The 16,589-nt window shown below is 53.4% G+C and overlaps 1 protein-coding gene across 2 annotated transcripts; it reads left to right on the top strand.

Moving 5' to 3' along the window:
* The first annotated feature begins 468 nt into the window (after positions 1-468).
* Positions 469-13,854, top strand: NECAP2 (NECAP endocytosis associated 2). Of its 2 annotated transcripts, XM_046021915.1 has the most exons (8): positions 469-585; positions 2,731-2,831; positions 5,239-5,343; positions 5,430-5,511; positions 6,478-6,586; positions 9,022-9,199; positions 11,792-11,876; positions 12,670-13,854. In XM_046021915.1, the coding sequence occupies exons 1-8, from the start codon at positions 494-496 to the stop codon at positions 12,716-12,718; spliced, it is 801 nt and encodes a 266-aa protein (XP_045877871.1). In that variant the 5' UTR covers positions 469-493; the 3' UTR covers positions 12,719-13,854. The 2 variants fall into 2 exon arrangements, with proteins under 2 accessions (XP_045877871.1, XP_045877882.1); XM_046021926.1 differs by lacking the exon at positions 11,792-11,876.
* The last annotated feature ends 2,735 nt before the right edge of the window (positions 13,855-16,589 follow it).

Raw genomic sequence — 16,589 nt, 5'->3', positions numbered from 1 at the left:
CGGTGGGTCAGGTAAGCCTCTCTCTGGTTGGAAGAGCCTCAGTGGAGGTTTCTAGAGTCAGGAGAAGGCAGGACGTTCAGGACGAGCCCAGGGAAGTAGAGGCTGGAGGCCATATTGGCTTCAGGGTGAGCTGTGTAGGTAGATGCAGCTTTGAATTTCAGCCAGCTGGGATGCAGGTGTAAGTGTTGAGGGGATGGGGATGACCCACAACCAGACAATGGACTGCAGCGGGGTCGGCACTGAAGTTTTCTCTGCTGCGCATAAGGCCTCCTACGAGCCCAAAGCCCCTAAAAGCTCTTGTCCCTCAGCGCAGAGCTCCAGGATCCGCCCGCCGCGTGTCTTGAGCCAGAGTCGCCAGCAGAGGGCGGGAGGGAGACGGACGTGCTGAGGCCCGCAAGTTGCCGCTCTAGCCTGAGCAGGGTCATAGAGTCGAGCCGCTTCCGGCCCCGCGGCTGGAAAGGGGCCGGAAGTCCGGTGGGCTCCGGGTGTCGAGATGGAGGAGGGAGAGTACGAGTCGGTCCTCTGTGTCAAGCCGGAGGTCCACGTCTACCGCATCCCGCCGCGAGCCACCAACCGTGGTTACAGGTGACTGCTTGCCGCCGGGCCAGGCTAACCCCGACTTAACCGCTTCCCCGCCGCCCGACACGCCCACCATGGGAGCCGAGGACGGCTCCGGCCGGTTTAGGGGAGAGGCGGGAGGTAATGCTGAGGCTTCTCCCAGTTCGAGGCCAGAGCAGGGAGGGAGACCCAGACTTGGGGCTGTGTCAGTCCGGCGCACGGGGCTCCCAGCGCGGGGAGGGCTTTGGAGCCGTGTCTAGCCGGTACCCTCAGTGTGGTTCGGGGTGGTGGTGTCTCAAGCCCTTTTCTTTCAGCCCTAACTGGTGGCCTTGAGAGGAACCTTGAGAAGCCTGAAGGGGGAGGGGTCCTATCACGGGCGGAAATCCCCAGGGGAAGGAAAACAGCTCAAAACCGGCCAAAAGGACCCATCCGAGGGAGCGGTAGGCGGATGGCCAGAGCCGGGGGACCCCTCCCTGCCCAGGTCCCTTCGCACGAACCTTAGTCCTTATCACAGCTGGTGGCGGTTGGGCGGAGTGCATCGCGCTTCTCCGGTGAAATGTTCACCCGAGACGGATAGACATGCTTGTAGGGTCTGGAAGGGAACACAGGAAAGGGCGCTACGGGAGGGCAGTGGGGGTTGGAAGCAGACTTCCTTTTGCGATATGCTTTTTTGTTCGCATTTTGTTACCAAGCTTATGCATTACCTATGAAAAGGTGGGGGGGGGGGGAGATGTACCTGTTACAGACAACCCGGTCTGTGGCTATTTTGTGCCCCTGGAGTGGGGGTGGAGTCGCTTTTGAAGGCAGTGTTTTTGTCTCCGTGGTTTGGAAATACAGGATTGGCCTGCATCGATCGCAAGGATGGTGGAGTGGCCACATTATCTGGCTTCTTGTTACTTTCCAGGTGTGTTAACACAGACTCCTGGCTGATTTTCTAGACAACAGATTACTTTCTTGAACACCTGTGATATCCATGGTGTAACTTGAAAGTAGTTCGAAAGCAACAAGAGAAGCCGTTACAAAAACACATCTGCTTTCTGTTACCAAACTGGAGATTGGACACCAAACCCAGGATGGTCAGCCTACTCTGATCCCCTTCAGTAGGATGGGTTTTGTCCCTCCTGGTCCCCGCAAGAGTGAGGTTCCCAAGTGTCCGGCTGGCTGGTTTGGCAAGGAGGAAGCTGGCGGCCCCTGCCCTTGACCCTAAGAGCCCCTCTTAGCTTGGATCTGAGACCTGTGTTGCCCCAGTAGGAGGAACTGAAACTGAGTCAGCTGACTTGTGAATCCAGAGTCTGCATTTGTGTGGTCCTCAAAAAGACCTGTGTCTGTAGTTAATGGTGTTGCTTAGGGACTTCCAGGAAAAACCTTTGAAAACACCCAAAGTTCTTGCTATTTGGGGATTTTACTGAATTGCTTTTTAGAAGTAAAATGTGAAGTTACTGCTTTAAAAGTCCCCAAAGAAGCTATTGTGATAGGTCCGTGGTTTCCTGGGGTTCTTTTGGCCTGGAACACCTTTGGGGTTAAATTTCCTGGGTACCCATTCACTTTTCTCAGGTGTATAGTTGCTCTCTTTTTCTCTTTCTGCTAATGATTACTCCCTCTCTGCTTTTCCTCGGAGATCGTCTCACTGGTCCCAGATGGTCACTCTCGCCACCAGCCTGGCAGTGTCTTAAACAGCAGGCTCAGGAGCTGCTGCTTTTACTGAAAGAAAACTGGAAGTCCTGCTTCTGAGAAAAGTCTCTGTAGTCTAGAACTGGGGCGGGCGAACTGCGACCCACTGTGTTTTTGTATGTCTCACAAGCCAAGGATGGTTTTTATATTTTTAAATAGTGGTTGGGGAACATTTAAAAAGAAACCTCTTAATGCAAAAATTACATGAAATGCAGGTTTTTAGTGTCCAGAAAGTTGCGCTGAAATACAGTCACACGCCGCAGCAGACATTCAGATAAAATACGTAAAGCACCGAGATGCTCCTGTACTCTGTATCACTGCTGTCCCCTACAACAGCAGAGTGGGTAGTTGTGACAGAGATGGGTTGGTCCTTTTCGGAGAAAGTCTGCCAGCCTCTGGTCCTGAGCAGGCAGCCCACATGCCCTTCCCATTCCCGTCCCCAGCCCTGGAGTGATGGAGCAGGACCCCCTAGCAGAGGCTCAATGGTTTTTGTCCCCTTAGGGCCGCGGAGTGGCAGCTGGACCAGCCATCATGGAGTGGCCGGCTGCGGATCACTGCAAAAGGGCAGGTGGCCTACATCAAGCTGGAGGACAGGACCTCAGGTAAAGGCCAGGGAGGCCCTTATGGGGCTGAGATGCTGTGCCTCCTACTTTGTGAAGGGAGAGGCAGCCCTGGCGAGTCCACTCGGGTCATGGGAACTGATCCTCGAAATTAAAGGCCCAGCTATACCTCTAAGCCGCCTCCATCCCCCCCACCTTTAATTGTAGAAAGCCCGGTCTCCAGGTGCAAAAGGGTGCATTTCCTGTCACGCACCTGTCTTTGGTGGGGGGCATCCTTAAGAACATGCTAATTTTGGAATCCAGGAAGAGGAGACAGACAAGTTGGTCTCAGGTAGGAAGCCCCAGAGTTTGTCTTTAAGACCAGCTTGGCCAGGGGAGACGCACAACACTGTGCCGCAGAGCTGAGACTCCTTGCTCAGAAATTCTGTTTATCAACTGAATGGTAACTCCCCAGACTGACCACGCCCTTGTCCTACTCAGCTGTTTCTTTGGTGAAAGGACAAGCCAGGCTGGGCTGTGTTGGGGTCAGCTGGCAGATGTCACCTTAGGGGAAATCTGTCTGGAAGTCATGTGCCCTCAGGGCCTCCGGGTGAGCTGTGGAGGCCACCACGGCCTAAAAGAGCCCCAGCCCCCAGAGCCGGGGTCGGGCATGGTGCTGCTCAGTTGGGGGCTGCAGCGTTCGGTCATTTATTTTTCTAATGTGTAAGATTCTCCTGGGTGGGGCAGGACTGGCTGTAAAGCGCCACAGGCAAAACCGCTGCCACTGAGAACTGGTCTCTTGTGTCTGAGCCGTGGGACCTTTGGCAAGCCACGTGACTGCTGGTGCCTTGGCCTCCTTTTTGAAATGGGGATCACGTTAGCTCCTACTTCACAAGATTGTTGGAAATACGAAGTGAGCACACATTTATCCAGCTGCGTTGTGAGCTGCAGGGTGACCCAGAGCACTGATGCGTTCTGGAACACGGGGCTGGCTGGGTGTTGGCTGCGGAAGAGTTTGAAAAGACAGCTGCTGTGACTAGGCCAGACAATTCCGGGCTGTCCCAGGTGATCTCACAAGGGATGGCAACAGCTGCTTCCTGGGAGCCTTGGGAACAGACTTTACGGTGCCTGCCTGGTGGCCCAGCGGCTGCCCAGAGCTGAGCCTCCCCTGCAGGAGCCGCCCTAGGGTGCTCGTGTCTCGGGGTCAGGCCTGCTGGGTCCTCTTGACTCTCACTCTGCACTCCTTCTCGGCTAAGGCTAGTGGCATTTAGGCCAGGGGAGTGTTGGGACTGTCAGGTCAAATTTCAGATCCGTAGCAACATCTCTGGCCTCTGCCTACCAGATGCCAGGAGCACCCCCCAGGCTGTGAAAAACCAAAAGTGTTTCTGCACATTGTCACAAGTCCCTGTGGGGTTGGGGGGCAAAACCACCGCTGGTTGAGAATCACTGCTCTAGGCCAAAGGTGTCCAGGTGAGTACTAGATCCCCAGGGGCCAAGCTGGGGGAGGGGGTGTAGAGAAATTACCAAGAATTTACAGACTCGAGGGCCACCAGTTTGGAGTCAGTTGAGTCTTGATTGCAGTCACCTGTGAACCCCAGCCCTGAGTAGAGGAGCCTCGGTGGAGTACCAGAAGCACCTGTGGAAGCGGTGCGAGTCCAGAACAGCCTGAGGGCGTGCACTGCACAGGGGCCTAGAGAGCCGGAGTGACAAGGGATGCGTTCGGCAGGGGCTCCTTTTAAAACCAGTGGTCCTCTTGCCCCGTGTCAGCTGCTTCAGAACCTCCTTCTTGTTAACATTTTATTTATTTGTCAGAGGAAGGGAGACAGAAAACACAAGCAGGGGAAGAGGCAGGCAGAGGGAGAAGCAGGCTCCCCACTGAACAAGGAGCCCGATGTGGGGCTCGATCCCAGGACCCTGGGATCATGACCAGAGCCAAAGGCAGCTGCTTAACTGACTGAGCCACCCAGGCGTCCTTGTTTCAGGTTCTTCTGTGGGTGCCGAAGCCCCTTTCACTGGGTTCTGCGGCTCCTCTGCAGTCCTGCCTCGGGTTCCAGGCCTTTTCTGAGGTGGGGCTGGACCTGCACCAGGGCCTGCCTGCTCCAGGGCGCTCCGGTGCAGACAGGTGGGCTCCAGCCCAGCTCTTCTGTGGGAATGGAGTCCCAGCATCGCTAGAGGTTTGGATTGTCAGGGAAGACCAGAAATCTCGATGATTTTGCATGTAATTTGATTTTGAAGAGTTTGGCAGTTAAATCAAGAATATTAACCTTGGGCTATGTCTGATCTTCAGGCCACTCCTGACTTAAACCATTGCTTGGTTATAGGTCTGTGTCTTCTCTTCCATCAGAATGGATTTGATTTGAACCCCAGAGTAAGGTTTGCCTCGCTGCCTTTCAGGAAAAAGGCTGCAGTGGTTTGGTAGAAATGTCAGGCGGGAAGGGGGCTCCAGGCTCACCCTAACCTGTGCTTCCAGGGGAGCTCTTTGCGCAGGCACCGGTGGATCAGTTTCCTGGCACGGCCGTCGAGAGCGTGACGGATTCCAGCAGGTACTTCGTTATCCGCATCGAAGATGGAAACGGTGTGTGCGGGTCTCGGGGGTTCCTTCTCGTAAGAAGAGCTTCCTCTGCCGCTGGCAAGTGGGATTAATCCTGTGTTGTTCCCCAGGGCGCCGGGCGTTTATTGGAATTGGCTTTGGGGACCGAGGCGACGCCTTTGACTTCAACGTTGCACTGCAGGACCACTTCAAGTGAGTGGTTCCAAGACACCCGTGCTCGTGCCTCTTTCCTTGCTTTCCTGGGACAGAATGGTTTCCCAGCCTAGGATACTTAGGTGGTTGTGTGGGATTCGTCTGCTAGCAGAGCCCCCAAGAGACTCACTGCTCCTGGGGGACAGGCCGCCTTCCCTGCTTTCCAGTCTTCTCCTTTGCCCCATGCCCATCTCTCACTGGTCAGCTGGCCTAGCCTCTGAGGTGCCAAACCTCTTCCCTTACCAGGCCCCAGAGGAGCTAGAGTCTGTGGGAGGCTCCTGGGGCCTTTCTGAGCCTGCTTCTTCGTGATACAGTAAGTGGTGGCAGGTGGCCACTGTCGGGGAGTCCTTTCGAAAGCTGAAAGACGGGGCAGGAGAAACTGCTCCCCTGCCACCTGCAGGCCTCCGTCTCTGGCTGCTGTCGAGTGACGTGTGTGCAGCCACTCACGTGGGCACCCCTGGCTCTTCCCTGGCCTGCTGTCCCTGCCCAGGTGGCTGCTGGACGGGTATCAGATGGAGGGTGGAGGGTACTTTTGTCTTGCTCTCAACTTCCTGGGCATCTGTCTTGTCTCACCGTCTACCTTGTGAGTCCTTGTGAGTGGGGAGTGTGGATATGTTGTCCTGGTCCACATGCCAAGTGCTAGGGAGGAGAGGGCCAGTTCTCAGATTTCCGGAAGACTGGGATGCGGACCTTTGTCTGCATCCATGAGCTCACTGAATTTTCAGAGCTGTCTTTTACACCTACGTAACTGTCATGCCATTTTGTTGATGAAGGAACTGATCTGCCTGCAGCTACTTATGTGTCAGAGTCAGGATTCGAATTCAGGCCCAGCTCCCAAGCCTGCGTGTGCTCTTTCTGCCATGTAAAACCTCTTCCCAGACGGGTGGCAGGTGGAGGTGGGATAAGGGAGTGGAATGCAGGGCAGCGGGTCTCTTCTTCACCTTTTTCTTCCTGTCCTCTCCCCAGGTGGGTGAAACAGCAATGTGAATTTGCAAAACAGGCCCAGAACCCAGACCAGGGCCCCAAGTTGGACCTAGGCTTCAAAGAGGGCCAGACCATCAAGCTCAACATCGCGGTGAGTCCCACCTCACTTGGCTTTGTTGGCCAGCCCCCAGCCCTGGCCCGGAGCCCACCCTTCTTTTCCCACACTTGAGTTCCATCGGTTAAGTAGATGTTTGTGGGTCAGCTGCCTTTTGCCAGGTCCTGTGCTGGGGGTGAATGAGAGAGCTCTGCTCTCGGGGAGCTCAGAGTTAAACAGAAGGGCGAGGTGAGATGTGACCACAGCCTGGGAGGGGAGGGGACACGCTCAGTGCCGTGAGCGCCTAGAGGAGGGGCACACAGCCCATAGTTAAGGGAAGTGAGGAAGGGTTCCTGGAAAAAGTGACCTGTAAGAAAGGTAAAGAAGGGAGATCAAAGGCAGTTCAAGCAGAGGGATCAGCATGTGCAAAGCCTCTGAGTTGAGAAGAAGCATCAGTCCCTTGTCACCAGAGCTGGTGTTTCTGACCAGGTTGTTAGAGTGGGGGTCAGCTGCGTCCTGGCCTTGCTCCTCGAGGAAGAGTAGGGAGGGCTCTGGACAGGAAGGCATTGAGGTGGGCACTGGGAATCCTGAGCCGCTTCTGCTGGTGGTGGTGGTGGTGTCCTAACGTCCCGTGTCTCGTCCTGAGCTGCCCTGCCTCTGGGTTTCCGCTTGTTAGCCTCTGTGGAGAACGGGAAAAGGTAGGGCGGGCTGGGTGTCCGGACTGGGTCCTCACCTGACTGCAGGGAGTGGGGTTGGAGTGATTGGGGGATCCACGGACCACATGGGAATGTTTTTGAAGAAAGTTTGTAACCCTAAGATAATGCTCTTCCTCTTTACTTCCTCTTTATTGACTATCTCTTTCTCCTCTTTTCTGCTTCATGCTGGTGATGATTTGGGACCTTTGACGTTGGCCAACTGGCCCTTAACAGAAAATACAGGTCATGTCCAGTGGACTGGTCGGGGTGTGACTCCTCTCTTGCTGGGAGGAAACTAACATTTAATGAGCATCACCTGTGTGCCAGGTAGTGTTTTTAGGCACTTACATGAATTAAACATTCTCCCGTTTTACAGGCAAGGAAATTGAGGCTTAGAGAATTTAAGGGACTTGCCCAGGTCATAAAGCTGAAAGTAACCAGCCCAGGTGGACTCTCACTGAGGGCTTTGAGGGTTCTGGCTTCAGGGCTGTGGTCTTGGATTACAAGGGGGTAACCTTGTCTTCATCTTTGTAACTTACACTGGTTTCTGGCTCACATCGGGGCTCAGGTTTTTGCTTTTTAATTTTGTCTTTTTTTTTTTAAGATTTTATTTATTTACTTGAGAGAGAGCAGAAGCAGGGAAAGAGGGAGAGAAGAAAGGGAGAAGCAGGGAGCCCAGTGCAGGGCTCGATCCCAAGACACTGAGGTCATGATCGGAGCCGAAGTCAGATGCTTAACTGGCTGAGCCAGCTAGACACCCCCCCCCCCCCGCCTTTTTTTAACGTTTTATGGAAGTATGATACACATACAGGAAAGTGCACACATCATAAATGCAGAACTCAGTGAATCTTTGAAAACCAAATGGACCCACACAAACTAGCCCCGAGATCAAGAAGCAGAGATTATCAGCATTCTGGAAGCCCATCTCCTGTTCTGTCCACATGACAGAGTCACCACCGTCCTGATGTTGAATGCCCTGGATTTTGTTTTGAAACAAAATCTACCTTTGTGTGGTTGCTCGCAGCTTGTCCGTTGTGACTGCAGTAGCTCATTCCGTTGTGAGCATGTGTCATAGTGTTACTGTTTGTGGGTTGGTTTGTTTTTTTTAAAGATTGATTGATTTATTCGAGGTGGGGAGGGGCAGAGGGAGAGAGACCCTCTCCAGCAGACTCCCTGCTGAGCACAGAGCCCCACGGGATCCCCCGACCTGAGATCACAACCTGAGCCCAAACCAAGAGTCAGAGGCTCAACCGACGGAGCCCCCCAGGTGCCCCCAGTGTTATTCTTTAACCGACGATGGACACTGGGTAATTGCCAGTTTGGAGCTATTCCGAATGGTGTGGCTGTGGACATCCAAGGGCATGTCTTTCGGTGCCATGAGTATGTTTCCGTGGGGTCTGTTTCCAGGAGGGAAATTGCAGGGTCAGCAGTTCAGGTAGCCATGTATGAGGGAGCCTTCTGTTCGCTCCGCGTCCTTGTCAGTACTGACAGTCTACATCCCAGCCGTTCCGGTGCCTGTTTCATGACACAGCACTCGTTTTGATTTAAAGTTTTCATTTGTATTTCCCCGTTGCTTAATCAAGCTAGGGCTGAGTTTGCATATGAGATGTATTTGGGATCGCTCTGGAACTGTGATGCCTTGACCAGCACTCACAGAGTGCTGGATGGCTCTTGACCATCTTTTGGTTATACAGACGTTTGGGGATTGGGGGCCACCTTGGCCCTCTTAGTGGGGTTTTCCGATAAGCAGGGGTCCCCAGCAGAACTGACTGGTTTGCATTCCTCGCCTCTCCTCAGAACATGAAGAAGAAGGAAGGAGCAGCTGGGACCCCCCGAGCACGGCCCGCCAGCACAGGAGGACTGAGCCTGCTTCCCCCACCCCCCGGGGGGAAAACCTCTACCCTGATCCCTCCCCCTGGGGAGCAGGTGTCTGTGGGGGGATCCCTGGTCCAGACGGCAGTTGGTCCCAGTTCAGGTCAGTAAGCTGTGCCTGCAGGTTCCTCTCCCCCCGGCAGCTGGGCCCGTGCCGTTCCCACCTCACTCACGCTGTCCATCATTTGGTACGTGTCTGTGGTACCATGAAGCTGATCCTGCCCAGACTGGGTAAGGGGCTCCTCTGTTCTCTGGTGCCTGCCACTTCCCCCCTCAGTGCCTCTGTCTACCCCTGCCAGGCGGGGGCTGCAGCTTGTTTGCTGTGACACTGATTAGCTGTGAAATCGTCAGTGTGTGGGCACCTGGTTCTTAGAGGATGCTCAGTGTTTGTCGCGTGGGTGAGTGACACAGACATGGTCTGCTCGTATCTAGTAGGAGGCAGGAGCCCAGGGCACAGAGAGGGAGAATCTCAAGGAGACTCCACCCAGAGCTCAGAGCATAATGTGGGGCTTGATCTCATGACCCTGAGATCGTGACCTGAGCCAAAGTCAAGAGTTGGACACAGCCAGCCTAGCCACCCAAGTGCCCCTCAAGGGCTTACATTCTTTTTTTAAAATAATTTTTGTATTAGCACAAGCAGGGGGAGCGGCAGAGGGAGACAGAGAAGTAGACTCCCCACTGAGCAGGGAACCGATGTGGGGCTCAATCCCAGGACCCTGGGATCATGACATGAGCTGAAGGCAGATGCTTAATGCCAGAGCCACCCAGGTGCCCTGCTCTAGTGATTAAAAAAAAAAAAAAAAGATTTTATTTGTCTATTAGAGAGTGCGTGCACACAAAGGAGAGGGAGAGGGAGAAGCAGACTCCTGGCTGAGCAGAGAGCCCAATGAGGGGCTCGATCCCAGGACTCCAGGAGGACTCCGGGATCATGACCTGAGCCAAAGGTAGACACTCAACTGACTGGGCCATCCAGGGTGCCCCAAGGGCTTACGTTCTTTTTTTTTTTTTTTTTTTTTTAAGATTTTATTTATTTGATAGAGATCACAAGTAGGCAGAGAGAGAGAGGGGGAAGCAGGGTCCCCACTGAGCAGAGAACCTGATGCGGGGCTCGATCCCAGGACCCTGAGATCATGACTTGAGCCGAAGGCAGAGGGTTAAACCACCCAGGCGCCCCAGGGGCTTATGTTCTCACGTACAAGACAGGCAGTCAGTGTGTCTGCAGACAGCATGCTGCCAGATAATGAGCCACGAAGAGCTACCGTTTGTTGAGCACTTAGTATATCCTCTAAAACCAGACTGGCTGAGTTCACGTTCTGGCTTACCCACTGTGTGATAGAAGATTGATTGTCTGCTTCTCTGGGCCTTGGTTTTCTGATCTCTAGGCTGGAGGGGGGGTTCATGATAACGCTCAGTGTGGGTTTCCTGTGAGGGTTCAGTGAGCTAATCCGTGTGTAGCACTTGCGAACGATACCTAAAACACTAAGTGCTTGTGTTCGTTAAGTCTCCTTCCACTACTGTGGTCATTATCACCACCACGTGCTGGGCCTTCTCCAAGCTTACCACCGTATTAACTGCTGCAGCCCAAGCCGGTTCTGTGAAGTAGTCACTGTACCGTCCCTCACCCCCGCATGAGATAAGGAAACCGATTTGAGGGATGTGCATTGAGTCACACAGTTGGTCCTGGCCTGTCTTCCCCCAGGGACTGTGATGGGTCTGAATGGGACAATGTACTGTAAGCACTTGGCAGGCATTTGGTGAGCTGTAAAACTGAATCCTTGAGGGCCCTGCTGTTATCTGGTCACCCTGCCCAGAGCAGATTAGAAATAGCAAATTGGTGGGAGGGTGGAGGGAGGAGGGCACAGAGCCCTCAGCAGGGACAGCAGCCTGGAGGGCGGTGCTGGATGAGCGCAGAAGCCTGCCTGGCTGCCCCGTGTGCCCCCACCTTGGGGCTCTGTGTTACTTCTTCTGGAAGGCCTGCCCCAAACTGTAACTAGTTTGGGTCCCAGCACTTGGCACGTGTCTGGAGCATAACTTTTTCAATTAGTCGATCCAGACCCTGGTCAGAGGGGCTTTACGTGAGGATGACCTTGCATTCTGTGGTGGGCATTTTCCATTCAAGAAGCCAGGGCGGATGGGGCGCGTGGGTGGCTCATTGGGTTAAGCCTCTGCCTTTGGCTCCGGGCATGATCCCGGGGTCCTGGGATGGAGCCCCGCATCAGGCTCTCTGCACGGCAGGGAGCCTCTTTCCTTTCCTCTCTCTCTACCTGCCTCTCTGCCTGCTTGTGATCTCTGTCAAATAAATAAAGAAAATCTTAAAAAAAAAAAGAAGCCAGGGTGGGAGCGTGTGAATTTTAAACAGATTGCCAACATAAACGGTTGAAGACCTCAGCTTGGTCAGTGTGAGTCAGTATGAGTGATGGATGATGTGTGACTTGTCCTCACCGGCACCCTGCGCTCCACCTCGGGTGTATGTGGTTTCCCACTTTTCTCCAGGAGCCCTCAAGGGCTCATGAGCAGATAGAAATGTGGCAGCTTGTTTGTTTGTTTGTTTATTTTTTGTCCCAAAGCGGGTCTCTGTGTGTCTTTCTCGGCCACCTGGAATCATGAGACTGATACTGAGACCAGAAAGAGAGATCTCTGACTCCTGTGTCTCCTTTCCTTCTCTCCCTGCCGGCGGATTTGGGGACGTCAATAGGAGGAGCCACCGTATCCTGGCCGCAACCCAGGCCTGCCACGACTGCCACCACCGACATCTGGGGAGACTTTACCAAATCCACAGGGTGAGGAGAGGGTCACGTTCTTGTGGTGGGACTGGGGCCAGGGCTGTGTCCCTAGAAACCTGGGATTGTTCCATATGCTTTTCTTCTGGTGTTTGGAGCAACAACTCAGACTTGGATGTTTTCTGGCCAGCCAGAGGGCAGAGCCCCAGAGTGCCTGCTTTGGGTGGCTTACTTCGCTTCCTGAAGGGTTTTTGCTGCTCTCTACTGCTAGGTGACCTGGGGCTATGCTGTAACTCTTTCTGGTCTTCCAACCGCCTTTGCTTGCCCCAGTAGCTGCTCCCCCTCTTCCTCCGCTCCACACTCCCTAACCCCGCCCCAGCTCTCCCAGAACACTGGACTGAGTTAACCTTGGATCTAGCCTCGGCCCTCTTGCATTCTCCGCCTCAATAAAACTTCAAGCCTTTCCTTGGAGTCAAGGGGAAAAGACACTAAAAACTGACTGCACCATTGTTTATGGGGAGGGGCTGTAGGACAGGACTCAGCACCTGTGTTTACTGTAAAGACAGATGGTTTAGACTTTATAGACCTCATGGTCTCTACTTGGTTTTGCTTTGTAGCTCAAAAGCATCCATAGATGGTGTGTAAATGAGTGGGCGTGGCTGTGTGCCAATAACTATTTATACAGACAGAGGACTAGATTTGGTCCCTGGGCTGTAGTTTACTGACCCCTGCTCTAGAACATTCAGGGACTGACTTCTTGGAGCGTTTTCTGCCCAGAGAGAAGCCTCATTTTACTGACTTTGTATTTTCAAATGTCTGACCTCTCCCACCCCTCCCTTTTTTCCTTTTACAGGTCGACCTCCGGCCAGACTCAACCAGGTACAGGCTGGGTCCAGTTCTGATCTGAGTGTAGTCCCTCTTTTTCCTCATACAATTTCTGGAAAGAAGCCACGTCACCTGGGCCAAAGGAAGGAGGACGAAGCACTCCCCGGCCAGCCTCTGTTTGGAGCATGACCCTCCCCTCTCCTCCTCACCCAACTTTGGCAGACTGGCGTGTTCAGCAGTAAATGGGCACAGTGTCACACTGTTTCCTGGGACTCGAGGAGGAAAGCCCAGCATCCCTGTCCCTGTCCATCTCTTGACATGAGAGACGCTGAGATTGCTGCTTCCATCACGTGACCCATATTAAACAGAAGCCCCCAGAGCGAAAGAAGGGCTTGAGCATGCTGCCTGGCCTCGGCTGGGCCCTTCTCAGTGGTTACAGATGTCCGGTGGCCACTGGCCAGAGGGAAGGTTTTCTGCACGCTCGTTGGCGGTAGCCATGTCACGGTGCCTTCAGAGGGGGGATTCCGTCCTGATAGGCTGCAGCTCAAGCAGATAATCAGGAGGGAAATCAAGAGTATTAACCAGCTTTTAAAAATTTTTTCATTTGCTTTGCTAACGTGCTGATCTGCACTAACTCGTCTTTGCAAAAGGGACTGCTCCCGCAAGATGTCCCAGCAGGGACCTCGGAAAGCATCCGGCCCCATCCGCCGTAGGAGCTGCTCTGAGCTTCAGAAAGCATTGTTCCTTCTTGGCTAAGTGGCCGGGCTGCCGGGTCACCACGTGGGCAGTGCAGGCTGAGGCAGGCGCTGGAACTGTTCTCATGGCGGTGGGCGGTCCAGCCATCCTGTCCACTGACAGCTCTCTGGGTTCACGGGCCCCCAGCGCCGTTCCCAGGGGCCTTGGGTTTTCTCCTTGGTGTGGTTTCTGAAGTGCCTTATCTGCAGACAACCTCTTACTTTCTTTTCTCCTTCAGAAACTGTACATGACGGAAGGAGTTCTGAGTGAACTGGAAGACTAGGGTTGCCTGTTTTACTGGTTGATGAGAAATAATTTTATCTGAGCACACCTCGAAATTTTGCTTTTTATCAACATACTTTACCTCTTAATTGAAGATCGGTTTTTTTTGAAGGGTCAAGACAACTGAAAAAAAAAAAAGTGTTGGCCTTTTTGTGGGACCTGATTCCGAAGATAAATAAATATTTTTACTTCTGTCCGTGTATGTCAAAGATGCGCCTGCTTTTGGCAGCACGGCCACTAAGCCATCCAGGGTGCCGCAGCTAGACTCACAGCCACTTCCCACTGCTGATCGTGTGTCCAGATTTAAAGTCTGGTGCCAGGGTGTCACTTGAGGCAGAATAAGAGAATTGGGTCTTACTGCCCGAAGGCAACCAGTTAACGTCTCCCCTGTGCGTCTAGAAGAGCACTGGGACATTTTTAGCTTGTAATGTGGGAGGGGGCCCCTGCTTCCCCCCAAGACCTCACCAGGGAAACCACTCCCAAATAGGAAGGGTGTAACAGGCAAGCAGAAGCAACAAACTAAAGGCCCCAGCACTTCCCGTGCTCGAGGGTTCGGTAAGAAAGCTGCAGTTTTCGTTGGTTATGGAAACAGCTGTTCTGGCTAATAAACCGTGTAAGGAGGGACATAGAAGATGAGAATGAAGGGTCCTCTGCCCTTCGAGTAAGAGTAAGGAGTTAGCAGCAGAGGAGTCTGGAGTGGGATACCTTATGTCTGTTGCCCTTTACATCCCATCTTCCTTCCTGAGTGCTTGGAGGCTGGAAAGGACGTTCACCTTGAACTCTTCCTTGAGCGGAAGTTTCCTTTCCTTGGAGGTGGGCTTTCGGGTTCTGGAGCTGGACCTGGCTTTCAGGTCTGGGCGCTGTCCTTGTTAGGCTCCTTCCTTAACTCAGGGGTCAGTCCAGGAGGCCTAGCCGCACTAGCTCGTGCCCACGTGCCATAGTTTGGCCTTAATGACCTTCCTCTAGAACCAGAAAACCGTTACTCCTAATGGGGGTGGTGAGGCGGCTGGTGAAGCAGCCATCAAGGGCCTAACCGGAAAAACACCTTGACAGATCCTGAGGGGTTGGGGGGCGGGTAATAAAACAGTTTGGTGTTCTCCATCACCACCTGGAAGCCTGGCTGGGAAAAACCTACCAAAATCCGCACTGCCAAACCAGGCTTCTCTTCAGACACCTGACTGGAGCTAACAAGGGGGTGGGGTGGGGTCTACAGAGCAGGGGGAGTTGAATGCGCTCCCAGATGAGCGTGGCTCCCCCAATTGCCACCACCAGGTGTGCCCATCTCCAGGAATCTTCCAGCGTCGGCCAGACCCGTGGCTTCTAAGCAACACACAATAAGGCAAAGAGGACAAAATGTGGCTTCCATGATCACGTTACAGAACATCCCATCAGTCCTGCTGTCAGGACATCTGTCCAGACAGAGACCCTCTGTCACTGGCTTTGGAGAAACAAGCTGCTCTGTGTGTCCCGCCACGGTTGGAGGGTCAAAGAGGCGAGGAGCTAGGGCAGCCTCAGGCTGACAGCCTGCAGGAGACCACAGCCCCTGGGCCAGCAGGCCGCAAGGAAGGGAGCCCTGCGCAAACCATGGGAGCCTGGAAGCCGGTTCCTTGCCCAGCTGGTCGTTCAGATGAGCCCCATGCCCTGGCCAAGCCCTGGCTGCAGCTGTACCCAGACACCTGACCCAGAGAAACAGCCAGTAAATGTTTTGAACTGCTGCATTTGTGGGAATCCTGTTAGATAGCAATAGATCACTAAGACAAGAAGTGAGCAAAACATGTTTGAAGTGGGAGTCTTGGAGAAAAGTATCTGGACAGATATGAGGCTTCTGTGGCCTTGGTAGCTCACTTCCCATGCTCCTTTGGGCTTCCTCTCCCCCTTTATGTTGCCAGCAGCGATAGCTGGATGATGCTTACTCTGTGCTAGGCACTGATCCATGCACTTGGCCTAAAACTCGTTTTGCCATCACATCTGCCCTCCGAGGTAGGTACTCAGCTGTTTTACAAATGACAAGACTGAAGCAATGAGATGAGGTAGTTTGCCCGAAGTCCCATAGCTGCTGAGTGGCAGAGCTGGGATCAGAACCCGGGCGTCTGGCTCCAGCATCCATGCTTCTAATCAGACGGATCCAACCAGTGCTGCCTCCCGGGGCAGGCTTGGAAGACCGGGTTAATCTGTGGGAGTTCCCATGAAAGCCATAACAGGGCAGGTGTCAAATGACAGGTCAAGGGCGGGGCCTTGCCTCCTAGGTGATTAGAAGCACCTCCAGGCCTCACTGGCACATAGTAGGTGTTGATTTCTCTGAGCAGACTGTGACAGGAGGGTGCCATGCTCTGTGGGCAGAATGGACCGGAACTGGGAGAAGACCAGTTTTTCCTTACTGCAGCTTGAACGTTCACAGATACTTTAATGTCTTCTGGATTACAGAGGTAACGCAGGTACAAAAACAAAACCACAGAGGAAATTAGCGATCATCCCAAATCACTCCTTGCTTTGTAGGAGCAGGAGCCCATCTCTGAGGACAACCTGCACTGGATTTAGGGCCCACCCCTGAATTTAGGTGGACGTTAAACCCAGGACAATTTGGGTGCCTGGGTGGCTCAGCTGGTTAAGTGACTGCCATTGGCTCAGGTCATGATCTCAGGGTCCTGGGTTCAAGTCCCACATCAAGCTCCCCCTGCTCTGTGGAGAGCTGCTTCTCCTTCTCCTCTGCCTGCCACTGCCTCCCCGCTTGTGCACTCTCTGTCTCGTGCGCTCTCCCTCTCTGTCAAATAAATAAATACATAAAATCTTTAAAAAAAAAAAAAACAAAACCAAAAACCCAGGATGATTCTATCTCAAAATCCTTAATTACATCTGCAAAGGCCCTATTTCCAAATAAGGTCATATTCACAGGTATTGGGGTTGGGACTTGAACATTGGGAGGACACATTT

This window comes from Meles meles, chromosome 1 (genome assembly GCF_922984935.1).
Source record: "Meles meles chromosome 1, mMelMel3.1 paternal haplotype, whole genome shotgun sequence".
Taxonomy (NCBI): Eukaryota; Metazoa; Chordata; class Mammalia; order Carnivora; family Mustelidae; genus Meles; species Meles meles.
Note: the sequence above shows the minus strand (reverse complement) of the source record. Positions and strands in the feature narration are given on the sequence as shown.